This window comes from Geospiza fortis, unplaced genomic scaffold (genome assembly GCF_000277835.1).
Source record: "Geospiza fortis unplaced genomic scaffold, GeoFor_1.0 scaffold900, whole genome shotgun sequence".
NCBI lineage: Eukaryota > Metazoa > Chordata > Aves > Passeriformes > Thraupidae > Geospiza > Geospiza fortis.
Genome location: NW_005054496.1, coordinates 913,304 through 934,594, shown reverse-complemented (window position 1 = coordinate 934,594; position 21,291 = coordinate 913,304). Strand labels below are relative to the sequence as shown.

The 21,291-nt window shown below is 42.3% G+C and overlaps 1 protein-coding gene across 2 annotated transcripts in view; it reads left to right on the top strand.

Moving 5' to 3' along the window:
* Positions 1 to 21,291, top strand: part of PXYLP1 (2-phosphoxylose phosphatase 1) — a 47,768-nt gene that overhangs the window by 9,380 nt on the left and 17,097 nt on the right. The window contains exon 2 of one of the 2 annotated variants that reach the window (XM_005428649.2): positions 4,281 to 4,412. In XM_005428649.2, coding sequence (XP_005428706.1) covers positions 4,334 to 4,412 — 79 coding nt within the window. In that variant the 5' untranslated portion in view covers positions 4,281 to 4,333. Of the gene's footprint in view, positions 1 to 4,280; positions 4,413 to 20,104; positions 20,226 to 21,291 lie in introns of those variants that run through there. The other variant, XM_031063327.1, reaches the window with a different exon arrangement.

Below are 21,291 nucleotides of genomic sequence, written 5' to 3'. Positions count from 1 at the left end.
GAAAAAATGCAAATCACTTGAAGTGCCAAAGAAAAGGGTTGACTTGTGCCATTTGCTGACACAACTATTTTCTGTAGTTGCTAATTCAAGTGTATGAGCTCACTGTCTGAAGTTGTCTGGGGGCTGGACTTGGGAGTAGATGAAAAATGTGCCTGGCAGGCTGCTGCCCAGTGGCTGCGGAGTGGTTGGTGGAGCATCACGAGTTCAAGTGCAAGTCAAGGCAGAACTTTTCATTATAACTGTATCAGGAGCTGTCACCTTTATTTCGGATGCCTTCAAAACAGGCTTTGTCAGAAAGTAAGCCTACAGATGCAAATGAAAGGCAAAAGATAGATCAAAAAGAAATGATAGTTAAAATCTCTTATGCAGTGTAGAGATATCAGACTAATGGGTGGGTCCCTCTGTTATTCTGTGACCTTTTCTAAAACTACCTATGAATGTTACTCCAAATCAACCTTATATTGTCTATGGGCTTTTTGTTCTCCCTCCTACACTCTATAAGCTTGCTCCAAAATACACTTTTCTCTCTGTCTTTGGCACATAGTTATGTACAGACTGAGCACTGCCTTCCTTTTGGGGCAAAGTCTCCATTTGTCTTTGCTGTTTTTTCATTGTGACCACTTTTGCTCTCTTATGTTTCAGTAGACAATGTCATTTTGATGCAGCACATCAGATAAATACAGTAATTTTATTGAGGCAGACTTTGAGGAGTACTATTGATTATTTATGGAGACATGCTGTTTTAATCAAGTAAATTCATTTAAGCTGTCATGATGAGTCAGTATAATTCTGTGCTTATGCTTCATGCTGGAGAGCAGGTTTGTGTTATAGACGATGCTGGTGATTTAGAGGATGTAACAGCATCAGTCAATTGGCACAGGAGTTTGGCAGTGCTGGTTTAGTGTCTCATATAATCTCACAAGTGCTTTGAAAGCATTGATGTAAAGTTATTTTCAGGGCCTGACTTAAACAAAAGAAGTGTAGCCACTTTGGAAATGCCTTGTCTCTGGTTTGCTGAGTTGCTGGTGCTGCCAGGGGGAGGCTCTGTGTGATGCCCTGGCTGGCAGTGCCCCTCCAAGGCTGAGCAGGATGTAGGTTAGTGCTGCCAGCTGCTCTGCCCTGCCTGGGCTGCAGGCTGCCTGCCTCTCTCCCAGCATTTCTGGGTAGTTGCTAATTTTTCCTGGCTCCCTGGCCTGGCCTTCAACCATAAGGCTGTTTTTACCTTTGTGTGAGCATGCAATAACACCTTCCACCAGCACTTGTGTGAGATTAGGTAAATACTGAGGGTGCTCTGAGTGCTGTGAGTCATTCTGGCATGTTTTGATGATTTGAGATTTTGAACTGTGTTTAAAAGGAAAGGTTCCATTCTGTGGATAGGTATGTAGGTAGGTATGCTGCGAAAGATGACTGAGAAGGAGCCTTTTACTTACCTGCATTTCAATGTAGGATGCTTTATTAATGACTATCCTTATGATTTTCTAAACCATTTAAGTGTGTCACATTTAAAATTAGTGTGACTGAAATGTTTGGAGTTGTAAAGGTCATCTTTATCAAGTAGTGCATTCATAGAAACAGAATAGTGGAATTGTTTAGGTTCCAACTGTTAGGTTGGAAAAGGTCAAGTCCAACCATTCCCCAGCACTGCCAAAGGCACCAGCAAACCCTGTCCCTGAGCACCACATCCACAGGTCTGTTAAATCCCTCCAGGGATGCTGCCTCCACCACCGCCCTGGGCAGCCTGTGAAGAAATTTTCCCTAATATCCAATCTAACCCTCCCTGTCTCAGAGATGAGCATCAATCCCTGCATTTTGGGCAGAAGCTGCTGCTCCTGGCACTGAGTGCCACCTCACTGTGGTGCTCAGTGCCCTCCAAAAGCAGCGGGTGCTTCCTTGGCTCTGAGCCACCTTCCTGCAGCCAGGCAGGTGCTGCTGCCAGCTGCTGTGGGATTGCCCTTGCTGTGGATGGAATCATCCCTTCGTGGTGAGGAGATGTTGGGGCTGGGCAGGACCTGCACTCTGTCTGGGTAAACGGATGAGGATCAGCAGTGCCTGAATGTCACCTTAGCAGGGGATGCTCTGCACTGCTCCTGCTCTCTGATGGGCTGTCCTGAACACCCAGATGTGTTCTGCTCTGTGGTTTGTTTTGTTTCATCTGCATGTAAGAATAGTTTTGTGGGAAGATAAGGTTGGTTTGCTTTTATTTCTCCCCCCTCCATGCTTTGTTTTATCTTTTGTGGCTTACCAATGCTCCCTTCAGTGAGTGCCCACAATGGTTATTGTACTCCTGGTGTGCCAGCCTGGAGGAGCAGGGGCTCCAGGATTGTCTCACATCCCTTCACCTGCTTCCCTGCAGCTTCTTGTCGAGGAGGAGCTGATGGCAAATTGTGTTGACAGGCTTTTAATTAACAGCTTCTCAGCAGGAGCTGTTCCTATGCCTCATAAGTCACAACAGAGCAACTTTTAATTTGTTTGCAAGCCAAAGTGTATTCAAAAGAAAAATCTTTCCACTTTGTAATTTCTTGAATGATGCCTTTCACACTCAATGTTTTAAAGCTTCTGATCTTGCAATTAAGGCTTAAAGCTCATTAAGCTTACTCAGGAAAACATTTTGCTAATAAGTGTGTAAGATCTCCTATTTTTCAGTCTTTAATTTTTTTCTTTTTTGTGGCAGCTTTATTTTGTGCAACAACAGTATTAATCTGTGTAGACTGTGCACAAGACCTCTTGTTCCTGAGAGATTTTTAAAATATTTTACCTTCTCCTTCCTGCTAAGTCTATTTTTTGCTTTTTCCTGTGGTTCCTTCTGTTGTCCCATCTGTTTGCTTGAACTGCTTTATTCTCTCCTGGTGTTTGACATACACTAATCCTTTTACCTTCTATCCTTCACAGCTTTGTTGAATTGCAGTGTGTAGTTCAGTTTTGCTTCTGCCTGCCCTTCACTAGGATGTTCCAGGATGAGCTATAATTTTTTTGAAATTGAGAAGTGTTAAAAATTGTTCCTTCCACTTCCCCCCTCTTTCTCTTTTTACTTTATTTTTATTACTGCTTGCACATGCCATTTATGGTGCTGTTAGCCTTTGGGAAAAATACTGTAATGACTCTGGTTTCTTGCTTCTCAGAATCTCCAGATCTTTCCATTTTTCCACAGTTTCCAAAAGCTGTAAAGGTAGTTGTCCAAGTAAATTGAGATGGAAAGACCTCAGTCCTGCAAAATGTATGTGTATAATGGATTTCACTTACTGCAATCACACAACTCTTTTCAATACCAGCCCAGTGGATAAAATAAGTTCAATGATTCCTGAGACCTTTTAAAATCCCAGCAAGAAAATTAATTGTGGGGGAAGAGAGTGGTGTAGAAAAAAAATCAGAATTTTGAGGTTGTGGTTTAATCAACACTCAGAGATTAAAATCTAAGATGGTTGGTTTTTGGAGTCCAGAAGAGTATTGGTAAGCAAATATGTATTAATTACATTTGTATGTAAGACTTGTCACTCTCAAAAGCAGGAAAAATAAAGAGAGGCCTCTTTCTGTGACGAAATAAGTTCTGGGGCAAAAAGAAACGGTGGAGGGGAAAGAGAAGTTACTTTCTGTTAACAGGTTTGAATGTTCTGTCATAAACAGAACTCAGTTCAAAGGATCTGGGGATCTCAGAAGATTTCTTTCAAGAGTAACCAATTTCCTGCAGCACACTATCAGTGCTAGGAGGAGGCATCTCTTGCACAGAAGAGCAGCTGTTTTTTTAAAAAAGAAAAAAGAAAGGCGTGTAAGGGGGGAGAGCAACCCCCTCTCATCCTTAATCCTTATTTAGAGCAGTTTTCCACAGGAGAACGTACATCTGTGAAAACAGGGCACTTGAGCAAATTCTGTACTCTTCAGAATGTCATTTTGCAAGGAAAAGTGTGTTTGGATGTTTTCAGGAGAGGGCTTGTTTTTTTTGTATTTTTATTTTTGCAACGAGTAACAACTGCTGAGGCTTTATTAAATTTTGTTTACTGTGTAGTGGGACTGACAGCTTTTATTATTCTTTATTATCTTAAGAATTGTGAATGTGAGTATTAACCCTGTGTTAGCAGGAGCAGGCTTAATTTTATGGAAAACAGAAATCTTTTTCATTTACCTGTAAGTTTTGTTGTGGAAATACAGTTAATCCTATTGTTAGGGTGAAGGCAACTTCTCCATTCTTTTGCTGCCACTTTGAATTGCCTTGTGTGCTTGCCTTTATAGAATAACTGGTGCTTCCACATCTGAAATATAATTTGCCTCTATTTTGTTGTTTGCAGGAACCACAGATATCTGAAGATGAAGCCATGAGGAGTGAGCAGAGTGAATAATAATGCTTTTCCGAAACCGCTTTCTGTTCTTGCTGGCCTTGGCAGCCTTGTTAGCCTTTCTGAGCCTCAGCCTGCAGTTCTGTAAGTGTCCTCATGTTCGTTTTCCACATATGGTGCTCTATAGGTGTGTTTAAAAATTGCCATGACTACATGTTGTTTAAGCATTCTTTCTTTATTGAAATACTTGGGGCTTATTTTGGTTTGTTTGTTTGTTTGTTTGTAAGGATTTTTGTTTGTTTGTTTTCCAAAAAGGTAAGAAACAGTTTTGTGTGCTGTGTAGGAATCTATACAATCTAGAGAGTTCAAAGCAGGCTACGGTATTAAAAAAAAATAAATCTGCATTTTGTACTGCAGTTAAGTAATTGAGTGTGATTGAATCCTTCCATGAAAGTAGGCAAATGACACTGGAGTGAAAACTGCTGCAATTCCTATTTTACATTGCATCAGACCAGATGGGATTTAGTAAACTGCTGTGAGAGGTTTGAGTGCTGGAACTTCTCCTGATTTGTACCCTCCCATCAGGGAACTTCAGGCAGTTGGATTGGTTCATCAGAAGTGGGTGGTTTGTTCAGGAGCAGATAAATTGTGTTGTGCTTCAGAGGGGCAGTGCAGATGAGAGATGGGCAGTGTGCCCTGTCCCTGATTGTCACCTGCTGCAGCAGAGAGAACATTTCTAGGTAAAGCCATGTTTTGTGATAATGTGGTCTGTACCAATTAATGCACAGCAATGTAGTGAGTTGCTGTTAGAAGGCAAGTAAAAGTAAAGTCCATAGGATAGGATAACATTCTTTGTTGTTCTTGTCATATTTCATTGTGTTTCACTGAGCACAGTCCTTCTGGGCTGTGCTTTTTTCTGCCCAGTGTAAAAACCCTCAAACCCAAAAGGTTACATTAGAATTAGAATGTGTCTTTTGCACATGACGGACAACTTAAAAAAAGGGAGGGAGAGAAGATGAAAGAAACTTCGGGGTTTTCTGTTGTTATTTTAGTGTGCTTAAACTCATGTACATGTCATAAAGGGACCTGTGGCTCTGAATTGCTTTTTCAGGCTCCTCTGGGCGCCAGCCAGGGGTCTGGTTGCAGCTTGTTTTGCCCTTTAGGCTCCTTAGAGCTCTGCCCTTGATGCTGTAGGGTTGGTTATGGACTGTGCATAGGGTGAAGGTCCTGGAGGAGCTGCAGCCGAAACATGAAACTGAATTGTTAACTAAATGAGTTTTGTTTAGAGATGAGGAAGTGGCATTTAGGAGAGTGAATCACATTTCATCTAAAGATAAAATTATTTTCTGCTTAATTAGAACATAACATTTCTGCTAGAGATAAGGATGTTTGAGAAGTGCTTTAAAAAGTATGTGAGCTGCTGGAGGCAGCCAAGGTGGAGCTCAGTGCCAATACCAACACTGATACAGAGACCTTTACACCATGAGAGCTGCAGTACAGTCTGCTGGGAGCCAAGACATCCAGGTAGCCTGATACTTTAACTTCTGCCAGCTTCAGGATGTAGAGCAATTGGTCCAAACTTGGAGCAAAGTCCATCTCCACAGCAAAACCAAAACCCTCTAGGATCCCCTTGTGCTTCTAGGTGAGCTGTGCCAGCTGGGCAGCCTGCAGCTTCAGGTGAGTTACCAGTACTAGTGCTTGTTGTTGTTTTATCAGGAACTTTGTCACAGCCTCATCAGTGCTTGTTTCTCTCAGGAAACACTGATTTTTCACATCCTCAGAATAACTGTTGAACTTTGGGATTGGTGAGTCTGGCTGGTCTCAGCTTTCTTCAACACCAAAATTAGCAGGAATCCCTCCTTCTCCATCCAGCACTTACAACTTCTTTGCAAATAGGGTAAAGTTTGAGCTGTTTTACCCCCACTTAGGCAGAGCATTCTGCTACAGGCCCCTCATGACAAGACAGACACTGAGATCTGGAGCAATTCCCCAGTGGAGCTGGTGCAGGGTGTGGAGCACAAGTCTGATGAGGAGTGGCTGAGGGAGCTGGGAGTGCTTAGCCTGGAGAAAAGGGGGCTCAGGGGGGTTTTATCACTCTCTACAACTACCCAGAAGGAGGTTGTACAAGGTGGGGACCAGTCTCTTCTCCTAGGACAAGAGGAAATAGTCTCAAGTTGTGCCAGGGGAGGTTTATATTGAGTATTAGGAAAAATGTCTTCACCAAAAGGATGGTTTGGCATTGAACAGGCTGCTCAGGGCAGTGGTAGAGCCACCATCACTGGAGGGATTTCAGAGACATGTAGATGTGGCACTTGGGGTCATGGTTTGGTGGTGAACTCCGTGGTGCTGGGTTAATGGTTGATGTTGATCTTAGAGGTCTTTTCCAGCCTAAATGATTGATAATATGGCTTATGTTCATGGAATGAAAATGAGTGTTTATACATTTAGACTCAGGAAAATGCCCAAGCCACTGATTTATTTTGTTTTGTTAGAAGGGAGGTACCTCCTGAAGCATTTGGAGTGGAAATGAATGTTTTATGCTTTTGTGAGATTGTGAATCTCTGTTAGCAAGCAGTGCACAGCTTTGTGGAGGAGGGCTGGTAATTTTAAAATATGCTGCTGCTCTTCTAAGCATGAAATGTTGAAAATGTCTGTTCCTTTCTGTGATAAATTTGTTTATAAAAGCAAAACAGTAACACTAAATGTATACTTATACAAGTGGTACATATCTTCTATTTTCAAACTTCTTCTTTAGAGCAGAGCATAACTCCTGTAAGTGCTTGATATTTTATCCCTCTTATCCACATGTGGAACTGTGGCATTTGAAGCCAGACTTGTGAATTTTAGCTGACTGAAGCAAAGGGAGTAGTAAAGGGCAAGCTCAGCTGTTTTTCTGTAGCTTCGGACTCAATATTACAAACAGCCCACACTGGGCTGGCTGACAAGGTCACAGTCTGGCTCCTGCTTCAGCTGGGAGGGTTCAGGAGTTGCTTGCAGCAGTTTGCCACCCAGTCAAACAGAAAAGATGCTGGTTGACTTTAATGTGCTGTGCTGGGAAGGACCTGGGACTGCTTTGTGAGCAGTGATTTCTGCAGCCACCTTGAGGAGGAGGTGGTGGTGGTCATGTAAGCGGTCCCAGTCAGTCTGTCCTTGCTTGTCAGACAAACTCCTGAGGCACTTGTTTCAGAGCTAATGGTTGTCACATCTCGAGTTCAGACACAAGGAGAAAAATGCTGGGGAAAACAACCAGGGTAGGACCTCAGAATCTTCAGTGTTGGTAGCTGGGGGTGAGCCCAGGATTGATAAAAAACTCTGTCCCCTGTTGTGATGTTTGGTTGTTCTTGCTCCCTTTCTTTTCTCTTGTGGTTTCTGAGTTCTATAGTCTGCTTTCCTGTGCTATTTTCACCACAAGGCTGGTGCTTTCTGTGGATACTAACAGCTCAACACAGGGTAGATGATGGAGAAAGCTTCCCCCAAAGGCTCTGTGAACAGCTCTGAGAGCTGGAGGTGTTCTCTCCCACCAGCAGTCTCAGAGGATGGACATGGAGCAGCTGGCCAGGACTCAGGTCAGGAGCTGCCCTCAGCTCTGTCCCAGGGTGGAGCAGCTGGTTTATGTTTGTCACATGTGTGTGCTGGTTTATGTTTGTCACATGTGTGTGCTGGCTTGGCTGGCTGCATCAAATGCCAGCTGCATCTTCATCTCCTCATCCTGGCTAGAAGGAGACATGTAGGCAGATTGCTGCACAGATGGGGACTCCTTTTAAACTGTAGTAGTCATTCTTCAAGGTGATGTGATGCTGTGGGTCTTGCGAGACACAATCCTTCCTGCCAGGACCCTCTGTTCTGTACATTTTGGGCAATGGGGCACTTGGCTGGTTCTGCTCTTGATGTCCTTGAACAGGAGCAAAAGGCCCAGGGGCTGTGTTGAGCTTTGCATGCCCATGGGGCTCTCTGCTTTCCTGGGAATTTCACAAGGAGCAGTAGGGTAGGGGAACTGGCTTCAGGAAGTCCTACTGTTTTCAAGTTTTGTGTATTTATTGAGATAAATAATGCCACATTTTTTTTTCCTGAACATTTCTGGTGAATGATGGGAGAAATGCATTTGAGACACATCTGAAAATTTACTGGGATATTTTAATACCTATTCATAGTTTTGTCAGATTTTGTTACCATTTGTAGTAGGCACACAGAAGACTTTTAACAAGGAGTTTATACTTGCTGAAAAGGTACAAGCCTTAACAGTTCTAGGCATCTTTAATATAATTGTGTGGCCTGGACTTCAAAATAAAAGGCTGGGGCCAGATGTGCCCTCAAATTCAGTTTTGCTATTAATGCATTGTACAGAGTTAAACCTGGAGCAATCAGCAATAGAGGGAACCTCTCTCTAATGGCAAGTGCCACTGGATTTTGTACATGTTTGAATTTTTACATAGTATAGGAAAATGACAGTGTTAAAAGTTAACATGAAAGAAATGTTCCAGTGCTGGCTAGAAAAATGCTCTGATGTTTCTAATGGATAGTTATATCAATGGAACATTTTTGTTTGGGAAGCCCATTGGGTTGGGAAACTGGTTGACTTCCAAACCAAATATGACTGGCAGATTAAAGTTTTATTAGGGATTGTCATTGTTTCTCTCTTGTTTTATGTCTGGGGCCAGATCTACAGAAAAGAGTGGAGAAGTATTTTTCTTATATAGTGTTTATTAGTCCACATGTGTTTTTATTTTCCTCCTCTTTGTTTATGTAAATGGGCATGGTTGTAAAACAATTTAAAACTTCAGCATTAAAGACAAAAGGAGAGCTGGTTTTGATAGACTTGTCAGTTAAGGCTGTTCTAAAATGTAATTATGTTGTTTTTATCTAGAGTTTTCAGTGTTTCACTTTGTCAGAAAAACTGCAGAATGGAAAGATGAGCTGTTCTAGACTGTGTATTTTTGTCTCTGTAAATATTATCTATAGTGCTGTTGACTAAAACTGGGCAGTTTCCTTCTGTACAAAGAGAGAATGTATGTAGGGATACTTCATTCTTTTTTTGCAAAAGAAGAGGTTGCAGTGTCTGGGGGCAACTCTTGCAGTTCAGGGACAGAGGATGGCAGTGCACCTGCATCCAAAGGATGTGTCAGAATCCAGCTGTGGGTCTGCAGCCTCAAACTAAGGAGATAAGACAGAATTTAGGACCCTGACGATGTTCATTGCATTGGTTAGCCCTTAGGTCAGCTCAGGAACAGGAGTTTACAAGGAGGTGTGAAGAACAGCTTTCTTTTTGCTCCAAAGATTGGTACCTGAGAACCCAATTACTGGGCAAACACAGGCCTTTCATTACATTCATTAGAAACATCTGTGACTGGCAGCAGAAGCCTCAACGTGGGTCTCCTTGAATAAACCTTGGCTGAACCAAATGGAAAGGCAATTTAAAAGCTGTCTGTTAGCATGCCATGTGTACATTCTGTAAAATTTGCTTGACAATGATTTTCTTATTCTGTAATCAAAGGCATGTAAATTAATTTTTCCATGAAGTAAATACTTTTTAAAAAAAATTTTCCTATTTACTTAAAGCCTAAGGAAAAAAAGTAACAGTCAAAAGAAGAGGACTAAAATGATAGTGGGAAAGCATCCCTTTTTACAGGGCTGTTTTTTATAACCTTGTGGCTGACATCCATTCCAGACTGTCCTTCTGAGGGCTCTGGCTCTCAGACAGCTCTTGCCCATGGTGCTCCTCTTCTGGTTTAGAGTTTGTTTTCCTACATACTTGGATACTTTTATCAGTGGCTTAGGCTTGCCTTTTGATAAAAAAGAATTTTGGTGTCTGCCACTGCTTTTTAGGATGTTGGCCACTGTCCCAGCAGGGTGCTGGTTCCCGTGTAAAGTGTGGAGAGCTGTTTTATGGGTTTTTGGAGGTTTTTAAAAACTACTTTCTCTGGCTCCATGGGTCATGCTTGGGTGTTGGTGTATCAGCATGTCTGGAAGTGACATTTTGCTGTTCCAGTAATAATTTCCCTCTACTTTGTCATTTGGCTTCACACTGGAGGTTTTGGTTTTAAAGATGAGTCACAGGAAACAGAAATTGGGATTTTCCACACAGAAAGGCAGAAGAGCTTTATTTTGTTGGCTTGAGCTTTGCCAGCAGCTCTTACGTGATGAGGACAGCATCACATTCAGCACTGAGGTGTTTGGGGTTTAGCCTGAGATCCTCACCAAGGCTTCCTGCAGCCCCTGCTGGGAGGCAGAGCCCTGGGGCAGTGGCTGCTCAGGTGGGGATTGCATTTTGCTGGAATATCCAAGTAACTATATTTAAAAAGCCACAGCTTTAGAATTCTTGATGTAGAGAACTTGTTTTTGTCATGTGTTACCAGCATATGAAATTAAAAGGAGAACAGATATCTCCCTTCATGAATTTTGCCTTCAAGCTCATAAGCATGGCAAATTTTCCACTCATGAGAAGTCTTTCTGGGTTTTGCTCTTCAGAAGTGCTAATTTAATCTGAATTTAAGATTAAAGGGAAAAACAACCCACAAATAATAACTCCAAGGCTCTGTGTATTTTAGCAACAAATTAAGAGAGCTAACTGTAAATGCAGAGATTTTTGTTAAAGATCCTTTTTGTGGTTGTAACTAGAGTTTTAAATAACTGTTTTGTGATTTTTCAAAAGTAGTGCTATAATGCATCAGTCCCCAAAATGAACCCCTGAAGGGAAAGGAGACATGATAAATGCTTGAGAATGATACTGTGGGGCAGTCTTACTTTCTCCTGCAAAAATAGAGCAATCATTTCAAAGCAGTTGCTTTAAATATAGGTCAGTTTAAATCACTTGAGACAGGACTTGACCAACAGAAGTTACTGGTCAGGCTACAGAACTTCATAATTCTTATTTAACTACATATTCTGACTTCACCCATGGTGGTTAGTTGGACTGTATTTCAGCAGAATTAATATGAAGTGTTAAGGCACATGTTTGAAGGCTGCTGTAGAGTTGATTCTCTAGTCGTAGGTCAGGTGATTTATTTATTTATATATTAGCAAATTCTGTTTTGTCATTAAACCAGTTCTCTGCAATTCCTTTTTCACAACTCTTGAAAGCAGAGTCTGGCTGCCTTATAGGTCACTGCAGGCGTGTTTAGAATGGCATGTTTGTCTTTTAAATAAAATTAAATTATTCCTAGGATTTTTGCATGTTACTTGTATACTGGGCTAAACTATGTTTTAACAACTGAAACATTGTCTTTAAGTTTGGATTTTCACCCTATTTTGTTTGTAGAAATAGCAAAAAGAGAATATTGTTCCTAATGTGCAGCTGTTCCATTCTGTATAAATGGTGAGTCAGGGTTAGCTCACACAGGTGAAATCTGCACAGTGGAAAGCCTCAGTTCTCCCAGGAGCATGGCCTCTCTCTGTGGGGTTTGCACTCTGGCTCTTGTTTGGGTTTTCCAGGATAACTGATGGCAGTGTGGGGTTTGCATTCTGGCTCTTGTTTGGGGTTTTCAGGATAGCAGAATGCAGAGTGGGGTTTGCATTCTGGCTCTTGTTTGGGGTTTCCAGGGTAGCAGAATGCAGTGTGGGGTTTGCATTCTGGCTCTTGTTTGGGGTTTCCAGGGTAGCAGAATGCAGAGTGGGGCCCAATCCCCAGCCCTGACTGCCAGGGCTCTCTGGGAGAAGGGCTCTGGGCTTTGCTCACCTGTGGGTGAGGCAGCCAGGGCAGAGCTCACCTGTGTCTGGTTCTGCCCTCCCTGCTGGGTGTTCTGCTGGGGCTGGCTGGGCTCTGGGCAGTGATTCTGATCCCAGAAGTTTGCTCTTTCCATAAGACATGTCTCAGCTGCTCATCCCCTTGCTACAGGGCTGTCTTCCCTTGTACTTCTGTTTTACTCATGTTACAGAGATGATGGCATCAAAACAAAACCTGGGTGTCTTAAGCTGAGAAGGCAAACACAGCCCTGTCACTCTTTGTTTTAGTAGGAGCCTTTTGATAATCTTTTGCTGACCACTCTGATTTTTGAACAGTTTTCTGAGAATTCACAATCATTCACACTTTATTAGCTTTATGTCTCTTACTTTACTTTTACCAGGCCTTTTAGGACAATGTTATCTATTAATTGGAAATGAGTTCATCAATTTGCTGTCCTTTGTTTGAGATTTGGGTTCTGCATCTCCATCAGAGAATGTTCTGACTCAAATTTCCCTTCTCTCCTTGTTCAGTGAACAGAGTTTTAACAGGACAGTACCAAGACCTTAATGCCACTGGGTATAATGCAGTTGTGCTTTTCCTTTTTCTAGGCCATGTGCAGTCTTCTGAGAAGCATGGAGGGCTACTTAAACTTCATGTTTGATGATAGGTGTGTTTCTCTGAGCTGTCCTTTGTTCTTGCCTTAATCCCCACTGTGCTGCTGCAAATGAAAACCATTGGGGTTTATGGATGTGCTGGTTCCACTGTGTGTATCTGAAAGAGAGATACTTAATATGCTTCATACAGTTGTTCATGTTTCTCCTTAGCCCTTTTAATTTTTCTCTTGTGAGTTATCTTTCAGGCAGATTTGTTCTTTTATCTGTGCTTTTGCAGGAATATCATTGCTGAAATGATACAGAGACTGACTTAATCCAAAGTGTCTTGTCACTTGACTGTAAAGATTTTTGAAAAATTTATTGTGTGTTCTTGGGCATGTGGAGTTTCTGTGATTAATAAAGTGTCTCAAACTGTACTGATTTTGAAGATTTTAATGCCTAGAGGCAGTTTTTTATTGCTTTTTGTTTTTTCTAATAAGAGTAATCTCTGTTCCCAAAATTAGTTCCCTTATGGCTTTTCAAAGCTCATTCTGAGAGAAAAGCAGTGCTTGTACGTACTAAATGGCATTGTGGTTTATTTTAAATGAGGCAGGGTCTAAGTAGATTGTATTTAAAAGACTGGGGCTTTTGTGGACTTGCTGCAGTGAAATATGAAGTCTTGTAAAATGGAAGTGATCTCTTCATTACTTTTGTGAGATGGCTGGATTAAAAGAGCTGGAAACATGTGGTGTAGTTTTGGGTTTACCAACTGTGCACATTAATGCTGAATGAAGACAAGAAATAAGATTCACTGTCTTCCCCTAAGCTGTTTTATGGCAAGAGTCCCAAAGATACCAATAATTCTCTGATCCAGAGAGCACTGTTCTGAATTCCTGAGATTCATGACTGTCAAGGAAGGCTTCCTCAGCAAAAAAACTGCCAGGTTCTACTGTATTAAATATGTTTTGAGGTTTGCTGCTGGCAAATCCATGGCAGCTTTCTGTGCCTTGGCCTGGTGTTGACAAGGACAAACAAGAGAGCTGGCTTGGCTTGGGTAAGCAGTGGCATATGGTGTTGAGATCACTTCCCTGGGTAGGTCTCTTTGTGGACAGAAAGCAGTTGGGATTAGATGTGAAACAGAAAAGTGCTAATTTAATGCAGTAGTGAAAATATTGATTTGAATTTGTAAGGCTTTTTATCTTGGAAGGACAGTGCTGTAGAGAGGTGCCAGATGTCTGTGGGTTGTGTCTGACTGATGCCATTAACATATGAGGCACTCAGTGCCCCGTGCCTTGGGCTGGCAGAGCTTTGGTCTCTGCCTCCAGCCAGGTGTGAGGCAGGGATGCTGCAGGGAGGACAGGGACAGGTCAGGAGAGAGGATCAGAAGGTGCCTTTACTAGTGAGCTGATGTAGTTTGTTGCAGCCCAGAAGCTGCTGCCTTGGTGTTTTGACACCAGGGGAGCAGTACTTGTGAAGATGTGGTGGGTAGAACTAAGGTGTGGTTTTAAGTCTCTTTATTTCTTTGTTTTCCCTGTGTATTTTGGGATTCTGGATGTTCCAGCACATATCCTAATGACACTTGACTTGAATGTCAAAAGACATTGTGAGTATTTTGGGATGAGTCTGAGGAGACTGAGTCTCCCTCTTGTGAGTTTGGGGAGAACCCTAAGGAAAAGAGGCATCTAGGATGGTAGAAAGGAGAAGTGCATGCTTGTCCTGTGTGCAGGGAGCACTCACAGGGCTTCAGCTGTGGAGAGCTCATGTCAGCAGCAGATTGCTGGGTAACAGAACAGCAGCAACTCTTGAGCTATCTTGAACTCTGCTTTATGGGGTGTATTTTTGTATCATGCCCAGCTGCTGTAGATGAAAGGATCACTGAAGCCTGAAGGATTTGTAGCCCGTGTTCCTGAGAAAATACTTTTTGCTGTGTGTTCTTCTGCTGTGCTGAATATTCTTGGCTGCTGTGTTGGTGCTCAGTTCATGTGTGAAATCTGCCAAGCATCCTTTTTTCAGTCATGTTGCAATTGCTGCTGCACAGCTTCCCACTCCAGTATTTGTGGGAATCATACAGGACAAAAGGAAAGAAAAAACCTAGCAAACCCCAAACTAAAAGCCAAGGTCCCCACCCCCTGGAAAAGGATGGCAGAGGGACTCAGTGCAGTGTATATCAGTGTAGAGCAGTTGATCTTTATTTTGGGACAATACTATGGAAATGGGAAGAGTTGCCAAGTGTTTCTGAACACAGCTGATAAAAGCTGTTTGGAAAATCTGTTCCAGGACAATTCAGTCAGATTAGTTCATTTAGCTGGTGCTCAGTTCTGTAGACAGAAGCAGGACAGTGCTTTAAAATCTTCCTGCAGTACTCATGGACCTTGTTGGATAAGCAGCAGTGGCTGGATCTACTGTATTTATAAAAATCGTGCTCAGGCCATAATTCCCCCCTCTTTAGTCTTTGTGTATTTAAGCCTTGTTTGGTGGCCCTCAGGACACTGATTTGGCACAGTTGAAGTCTTCCCACAGCATGATGAGATGTGGCAGCTCTCAGCAATAGGAGGGACTTCTCCAGAGCCTGGTGGTTTATTGCCCTTCTCACCTGGGAGTCCCACTGGGGCTGTGGTGGCCCAGGACTGACATAACTGTGTCATTGCAAGCACTGCTGGGCTCCTTTTGCATCTTGTCACTGAACAACCTGGAGAAGGAGCAAGATGTGACTTGAGCAATGTGTTTATAGAGCAGCAAATCCATCTGCTTGTCTGGGTGTCTCATAGGAACCTCCCCCACTCCCCCCGGAGCGGGTGCAGAGCCAAGCAATGGGGTAATTAGTGACATGCTGGGAAAGAAAAGCTTTAGCATGCATGTGTATTTATTTTAAAGGGATTAGTATATTAAATTGATGAAAATATAAATCTATTTGGTGGTGAACATTACATGTAGAGTTTCAGTGTAGTAGGAAAATATGATAAAATACAGCAAGTAATTTTTCACTTTGGGAGAAGAAGTGGAAAATGATTGTCATCTCTAGAGCTTGAAAAGGCTCAGATTTGCAGTCAGCATTGCTGTGTTATTGCTGTCAGGCTGAAAATCCTGGAAGCTGTTTAAGCAGTGCCATATGCCCTTCTGAATTGTCCAGTGAAAAACAATGGGGGGCGGGGGGAAACCCCTGAAACGATAAAGCTCTTTTCAAAGCCACATCTGGACTTAATAAATGCAAGCACACATTGTATAATTTAATGTATCTGCTTAAATTAGGTTTCAAACACAAGAGTACAAGGCCTGCCATGTTGTGTTTGGTGCAAAAAGGATTTTCTTAACATATTTATTTTCCTCATGTATGTTGGATTGTGACCTTGTAAAGAAAATCTGCTAGCCATGCAGCTGGAAATAAGAAACCTGTTCTCTGCAGTACTGGTGTTTAAAGCTGGTAAGCTACCAGGCATGATGGTTGTGTGTAGTTACTCTATTTTACCTTTGAACATGAACACACAAGTACTGAAATCGGTTTTTTTGCCCTGACTCTGATATGGAATAAGGCCCTGGGTCAGTCCCTGTGAGCTGTGGCTCCATGGGCAAGGGCTGCTTTGGGCAATTGCCCCAAAATGAGGAAAACCTTTAAAGGAGGTTCACAGCTTGTGAGGCAGAAAATAGGCATTCAAGTAGGCTTTGCCCCACTCCTGGGAAGGGGTAGGAGGGTTGTCTATTTCTGTCCAATTCTGTGAAAAGCAGATGAGGAGAGCAGCCTATTTATAGTAGCTCTCAGTTGTCCATAGGAACATTTGCATCTCCAGTGGAAAACTTTAGGGATCTGAAAACTAAGAAGGCTGAAAACTCAGGTGGCATTAGACTGAAGAATAAGCTTTTGGTTGCATTTCATGTAAGAAAATGACATCAGGATTGATTAGAAAAACTAAGATGCACTAACAAGTTGTAGCTGCAGTTGTATTATTATTCTGGGGAGAAAGCAGGGACTGTGGTGAGAAAACTCATGCTGGGGTGTGTGTGTAGGCTTCCATTTTGTTTGTATGTGGCAGGAGAGCAGTGTTAAGTCTTTAAGTTTTTTTTCCTTATGTCCTAATGTCTGTGATTTTCTCCAAAACATTAAAAATCTAAATACTCTAGAGCTCACGCTCCTTCCCCCTTCATCAGATCTGACTTCCACTGGGTTAGCTGAGCTCCATCTGCAGCCTCCTAAATTCCCTGAGTTCCCATTTTCTGTCAGTGAACCTAGGATATACAGGATGCTTCAGAAAACTTACATTTCCTATACTTTGAACAGAGAAACAGTATTTTTATTTCAAATTTCCCCTGTGGGAAGTAGCCTGTGGGGATTTTTGCAGTTGGAGGAGGGTGGTTCCTTATGTTGGCTGCCCTGCTCCCGTCTCCAGCATGTTTTGGATGGAGAGTGGCTGTAGCTGAATTCTCCAGGAGAAAGGCAGGAAGGGACCTGGTGCTTCAGGCTCCTTGGTGACTGGGTCTGCAAGGCTAAAAGAAAAGGGAAGTCCACCTCTTTTCTTGATTAAATCACAAGAAGTAATTGGGGGAGGAAATGGGACTGTTAATTCTGTGTGGTCACTATGAAACTGAAGATGTTTGAGGAACTACATGAGGAAATATAAACATAGCACTTAACAGAATTTTAAAAGCAGCATTTTTCTGATATTGACTTAAGTAATCCAGAAATTTACCCAACAAAGATGAGTGCACTGAAATGGACACACACTCTCCTCATCCACCCAACTATGTGAATTTAATCAATTTCTCACGACAAGTTAAAATTTCTCTGTAAGAATTTGAAATATGATGCTCTGTTTGACAAGTCTGCTGCAGCATTCCTCATGGTCTTCCAAAGTAATTGGTTTTTTTGCTGTAGGAAGGGAGATGTCCATGTTTATTTGATAGGATCAATAGAACTGTTCTAGTGGATTTTAATTTCTGGTGTCAAAATGTGCTGTGCTGAAGGCCATGGCAGATGTGTGGCTCTGCAGTATGAAGTGCAGGTGCTCAAGGCTGCTGTGGCAAGCATTTTTCAGCACTTTAGATTAGAAACACTGCCATGAAAAGAATATTTATTCAATGATATCTGCTGCTTGCTTGCTACACCTAAGTACTCTTTGTGAATATTTTTTTAAGTTTGTCCTAGAACGTGACATGTAGGCTGCTGGCAGTAGAACTGTGCTGTAAGACTGCTTGAAAAGTCTCTAAATTACTATGATTTCTTTTACAGAGGGAAAACCAGCAGCAGCAGTCCCAAAATTGAGTGGGTTAAATAGGTGTATGTGTCTGGGCACATGTCAGCCCATAACTCACCACTGGTGCTGAGTGTTTGCAAACTGCTGGAAACTCAGGGGGGATCTGTAGTCTCTGCTTGCTCCCATTTGGCTGCTTAGTCAATCTTATGAGTTTGGGAGTTCCTGCCCTGTTCCCTGCTGAGGCTGATGACTGTGTTGGATCACCCATTGTCAGAGTTTGGGCAGGTAGGATTTCAGGTGTGTAAGGAGGGAAGGGCTCCCCTCCGCTGCCCTGTCACAGCTGCGCTCTGAGGGTTGTACCTGTGTCACCTTGGAATGCACACAGCTGTTAGGTTGAAATATTGGGGAGAAATTGCACCCCAAGGAGCCTTCTTTGTCTTCTCAGGTTTGTTAAAGCAGAGCATTTCATTGTTGCTATTCCAGGTTAAATTTAAGTGTGTGCCCTCCTCCATTCCCCACTGTTTTTCTCTCTGTTACCCACCTCCCCCATAGCTCCCTTCACTCTTTTTTTTTTCTCCTTTGTAACTGTGCTCAGAGAATTTAGCAGCACTGTGGGAAGAAAACCTTGAAGCTCAGAGCCTGTTCTGTAGTGCAGAGAGGGCTGTGGCTGCCCATGAGCCCCTCTGTGCTTGAGGGACCCCTTTTGCCCCTGCTCCTCAGCAGGCAGGGCACACAAAAAGAGTGGAGAAAATGGAAGGGCAAATGCTTGGGGAAGGAGAGTTGTGGTGAAAAAAGTAGTTAAGGGATTGAGACTGAAAAGACACTGAGGATTGTTACTTCTTTGTAGGTTCAGTGTGGACAGATGTTACATTAAAAAAAAAATTCCTCTTCAAGTTCTGTAGGGCAAGAGGTTTGATTTAAAGTAAAAAATCCTGGGGTTTGTTTGTTAATTAAGCTACACATTCTAATAAAGTAAAAGCCAGTGAAAATTTAGGACTGTAAAAGTTTAGCAGCGCCATTTATATTTTATATAAATACTAAATCTAAAGTTAGAAACTTGTGTTCACAGGCTTAGAAAGCCTTTCAAAAGACCTCTATGGTTATTTTTTAGAATAGTGCTTGATAGTTTGACCAGTGTGAGGTTAATAAGCCTTTTTTTGTTTGTGTGATTACTCACCATTCACATACAGCACATTAGTGATTGTGGCCTTATGCATTATGGATGAAGGCCCTTGCTGTTAATACAGGTCTTACCTTTGAGCCTCTCAAAGCCTTTATTTAGCAATGCAAAAGCAGAAAATGAGGAAGGTGGGTTGTGTGTCACACAGGCGCATTTGAACTTCATTAATACCCAAATGTGCATTTGCAGTCCAAGGCAGAGCTCTAAAACTGATCCCGGGGGATGCTGCTCGGGGGTGAGGGTGGGGTTTGCAGGGACCACACCTGGGACTTGCAGGGTCATACCCAGGGTCACAGGATGACAGAGCACTGTGCTCAGGTTGCTTCATTTTTCTACTGGCAGTTTACCTTCAGGTTCACTGCAGTGCTGCTGTACTGCTGGTATACCTTCAGATATACTGCACCTCCTGCAGGATGTGCTCTTTAGCCCATGTGTGCCTTAGCTGCTTTTTCCAGATTGTTTTTCACATTTTTTTCAGATTGTTTCTTCACCTTTCCCCCTCCTCCTCTGTTATTTTCAAGAATTCCTGCCTCTTTTGGCTTGTTCTTCTGTACAGTACTCCTATTCTAGCTTTCATTTTTTCAGGGAGAGAGCAGCTAGAGGAAGAGCTCGGAGCTGGGGTGTTTAACCTGGACAAAAGGAGGCTCAGGGGGATCTTGTCTCTCTACAACCTCCTGAAAGGAGGCTGTGACCAGGTGCCAATCAGTCTCTTCTCCCAGTCCCATCAAGCAGCAGGACAAGAGGAAATTGCCTGACGTTGTGTCAGGGGAGCTGCAGACTGATGTGAAGGAAAATGTGTGGATGTGGCATTTGGGGCCAGGTTTTAGTGGTGAAGACAGCAGTGCTGGGTTAACAATTGGATTCAGTGATCTCAGAAGCCTTTTCCAACCTTAATGAGTCTATGAATTTGTGAAGTCCACATTGATCACCAGACTTTCAGAAGCCTGAGTGTTCTGCTCTGTGCTAGGCAGCCTTGTTAGTGGCCTGGTAGGAGCAGAAAGGAGTGGGGGGAAAGGTGGAAGTGGATAAATAACTTTTTGTGCTCTCTAACGTGTGCGTTTGCTTTTCTTTACCCGTCAGCAGAAGGTTCCTTACAGTGGGCTTGCTGTTCTTCATTTCTGCTGTGTGGCTGCATTTCTATTTGACTGTTTTAAATAGTATGTTTGCATGGGGCTGAAAGGACCTTCTGTATTATAAAAGATGAAAACTTCAGCTCTCTGTTAAGTCAGAAAATTGAGACTAGCATGGCTACTTGTGCTGCTGCTTCTCAGGCTGTTTGGAGCTACAAGGGAAAACAGCAATGGAAACTGGTTTTATTGCCTGTCTTTCTGATTTTAGGTAAATATTCTTGATTATTTTTCATGGATAAATATGTTTCTTCTTGGTAAACAGTCTTGCTACCTTTTGTATCTCAAGCTGAAAGTAGGACTGCAGGAGGGAGAGAAATTGATAATGAAGTGATGTAGTGTTTAATTTGGTGTTCTTTCTACATGAATTGCGCTTTGTGTGTTTGGTTTTCTGCTGTACTGAATTCTGTCAAATTCATGTCAGTTTTGTAGCCCTAATTCGTATCTGGCTCCCTGCTTGGGCTTCTGAGCACAATAGCTGATTTGGTAAACTTGCCATTTCTCCAGAGGGGATTAGTTGCTGTGTAGAATTGTTATCATTCCACTGAAAGCACTTCTGAGTTTCTCTTGCTTGGAAACTACTTGCCTGATATTTGGGGGTTTATATATTTGGGCATTCAGGAACTTGGTGGGGGGGAGGGAGTATGGAAGTCATAGAATTAACTTTTTGCTCTTTAAATTGGTCCCAATTAATGTACACTAGAAATAAAACCGTACTCACAGTGTTTGAGATGCCACTGGGTTTGTTAAACACATTGCTTAGTCAAGCTGTTGAGTTCATTTTAGAATGTGCTCTTCAGGTTCTATGGTGTGATTTAAAATAAAGGCTCCTGGAGGTTTTTTTCCTAATTAAACTTTGTATCAGAATTTGGATTTTATTTCTTTTGAATTGTGTTGACTTAAAAAAATAATCTGAGTTTGGAGCTGCAAGAATTCTTGAAGGAGCAATTCTACAGCAGTATTTAGGTGTAATCTTGTGTGACCAGAGCCTCTCTGTCTCACAAGGCAGCAGCTGCTGTTTGACTGTACCATCAGGTCTTACTTCTGTCTGATACCAGCCCATGTATTCAGTTTTACTTCGTGTTTCAAGCAAATTTAGCCTGGTGGGACTCCGGGAAGAGTTGCATTGAGCTCTTTCCTTTTATTGTTTCTGTAACTTACTACTTTTCCCCCTCACTATAACTTTTTCAAAGTTGTTGTTTCAAAGTAGTTTTTATGTAGCTTCTTTATTTACAAAAATAAGTTTATGAATATTGGGAAATAAAATGTTTTCTCTT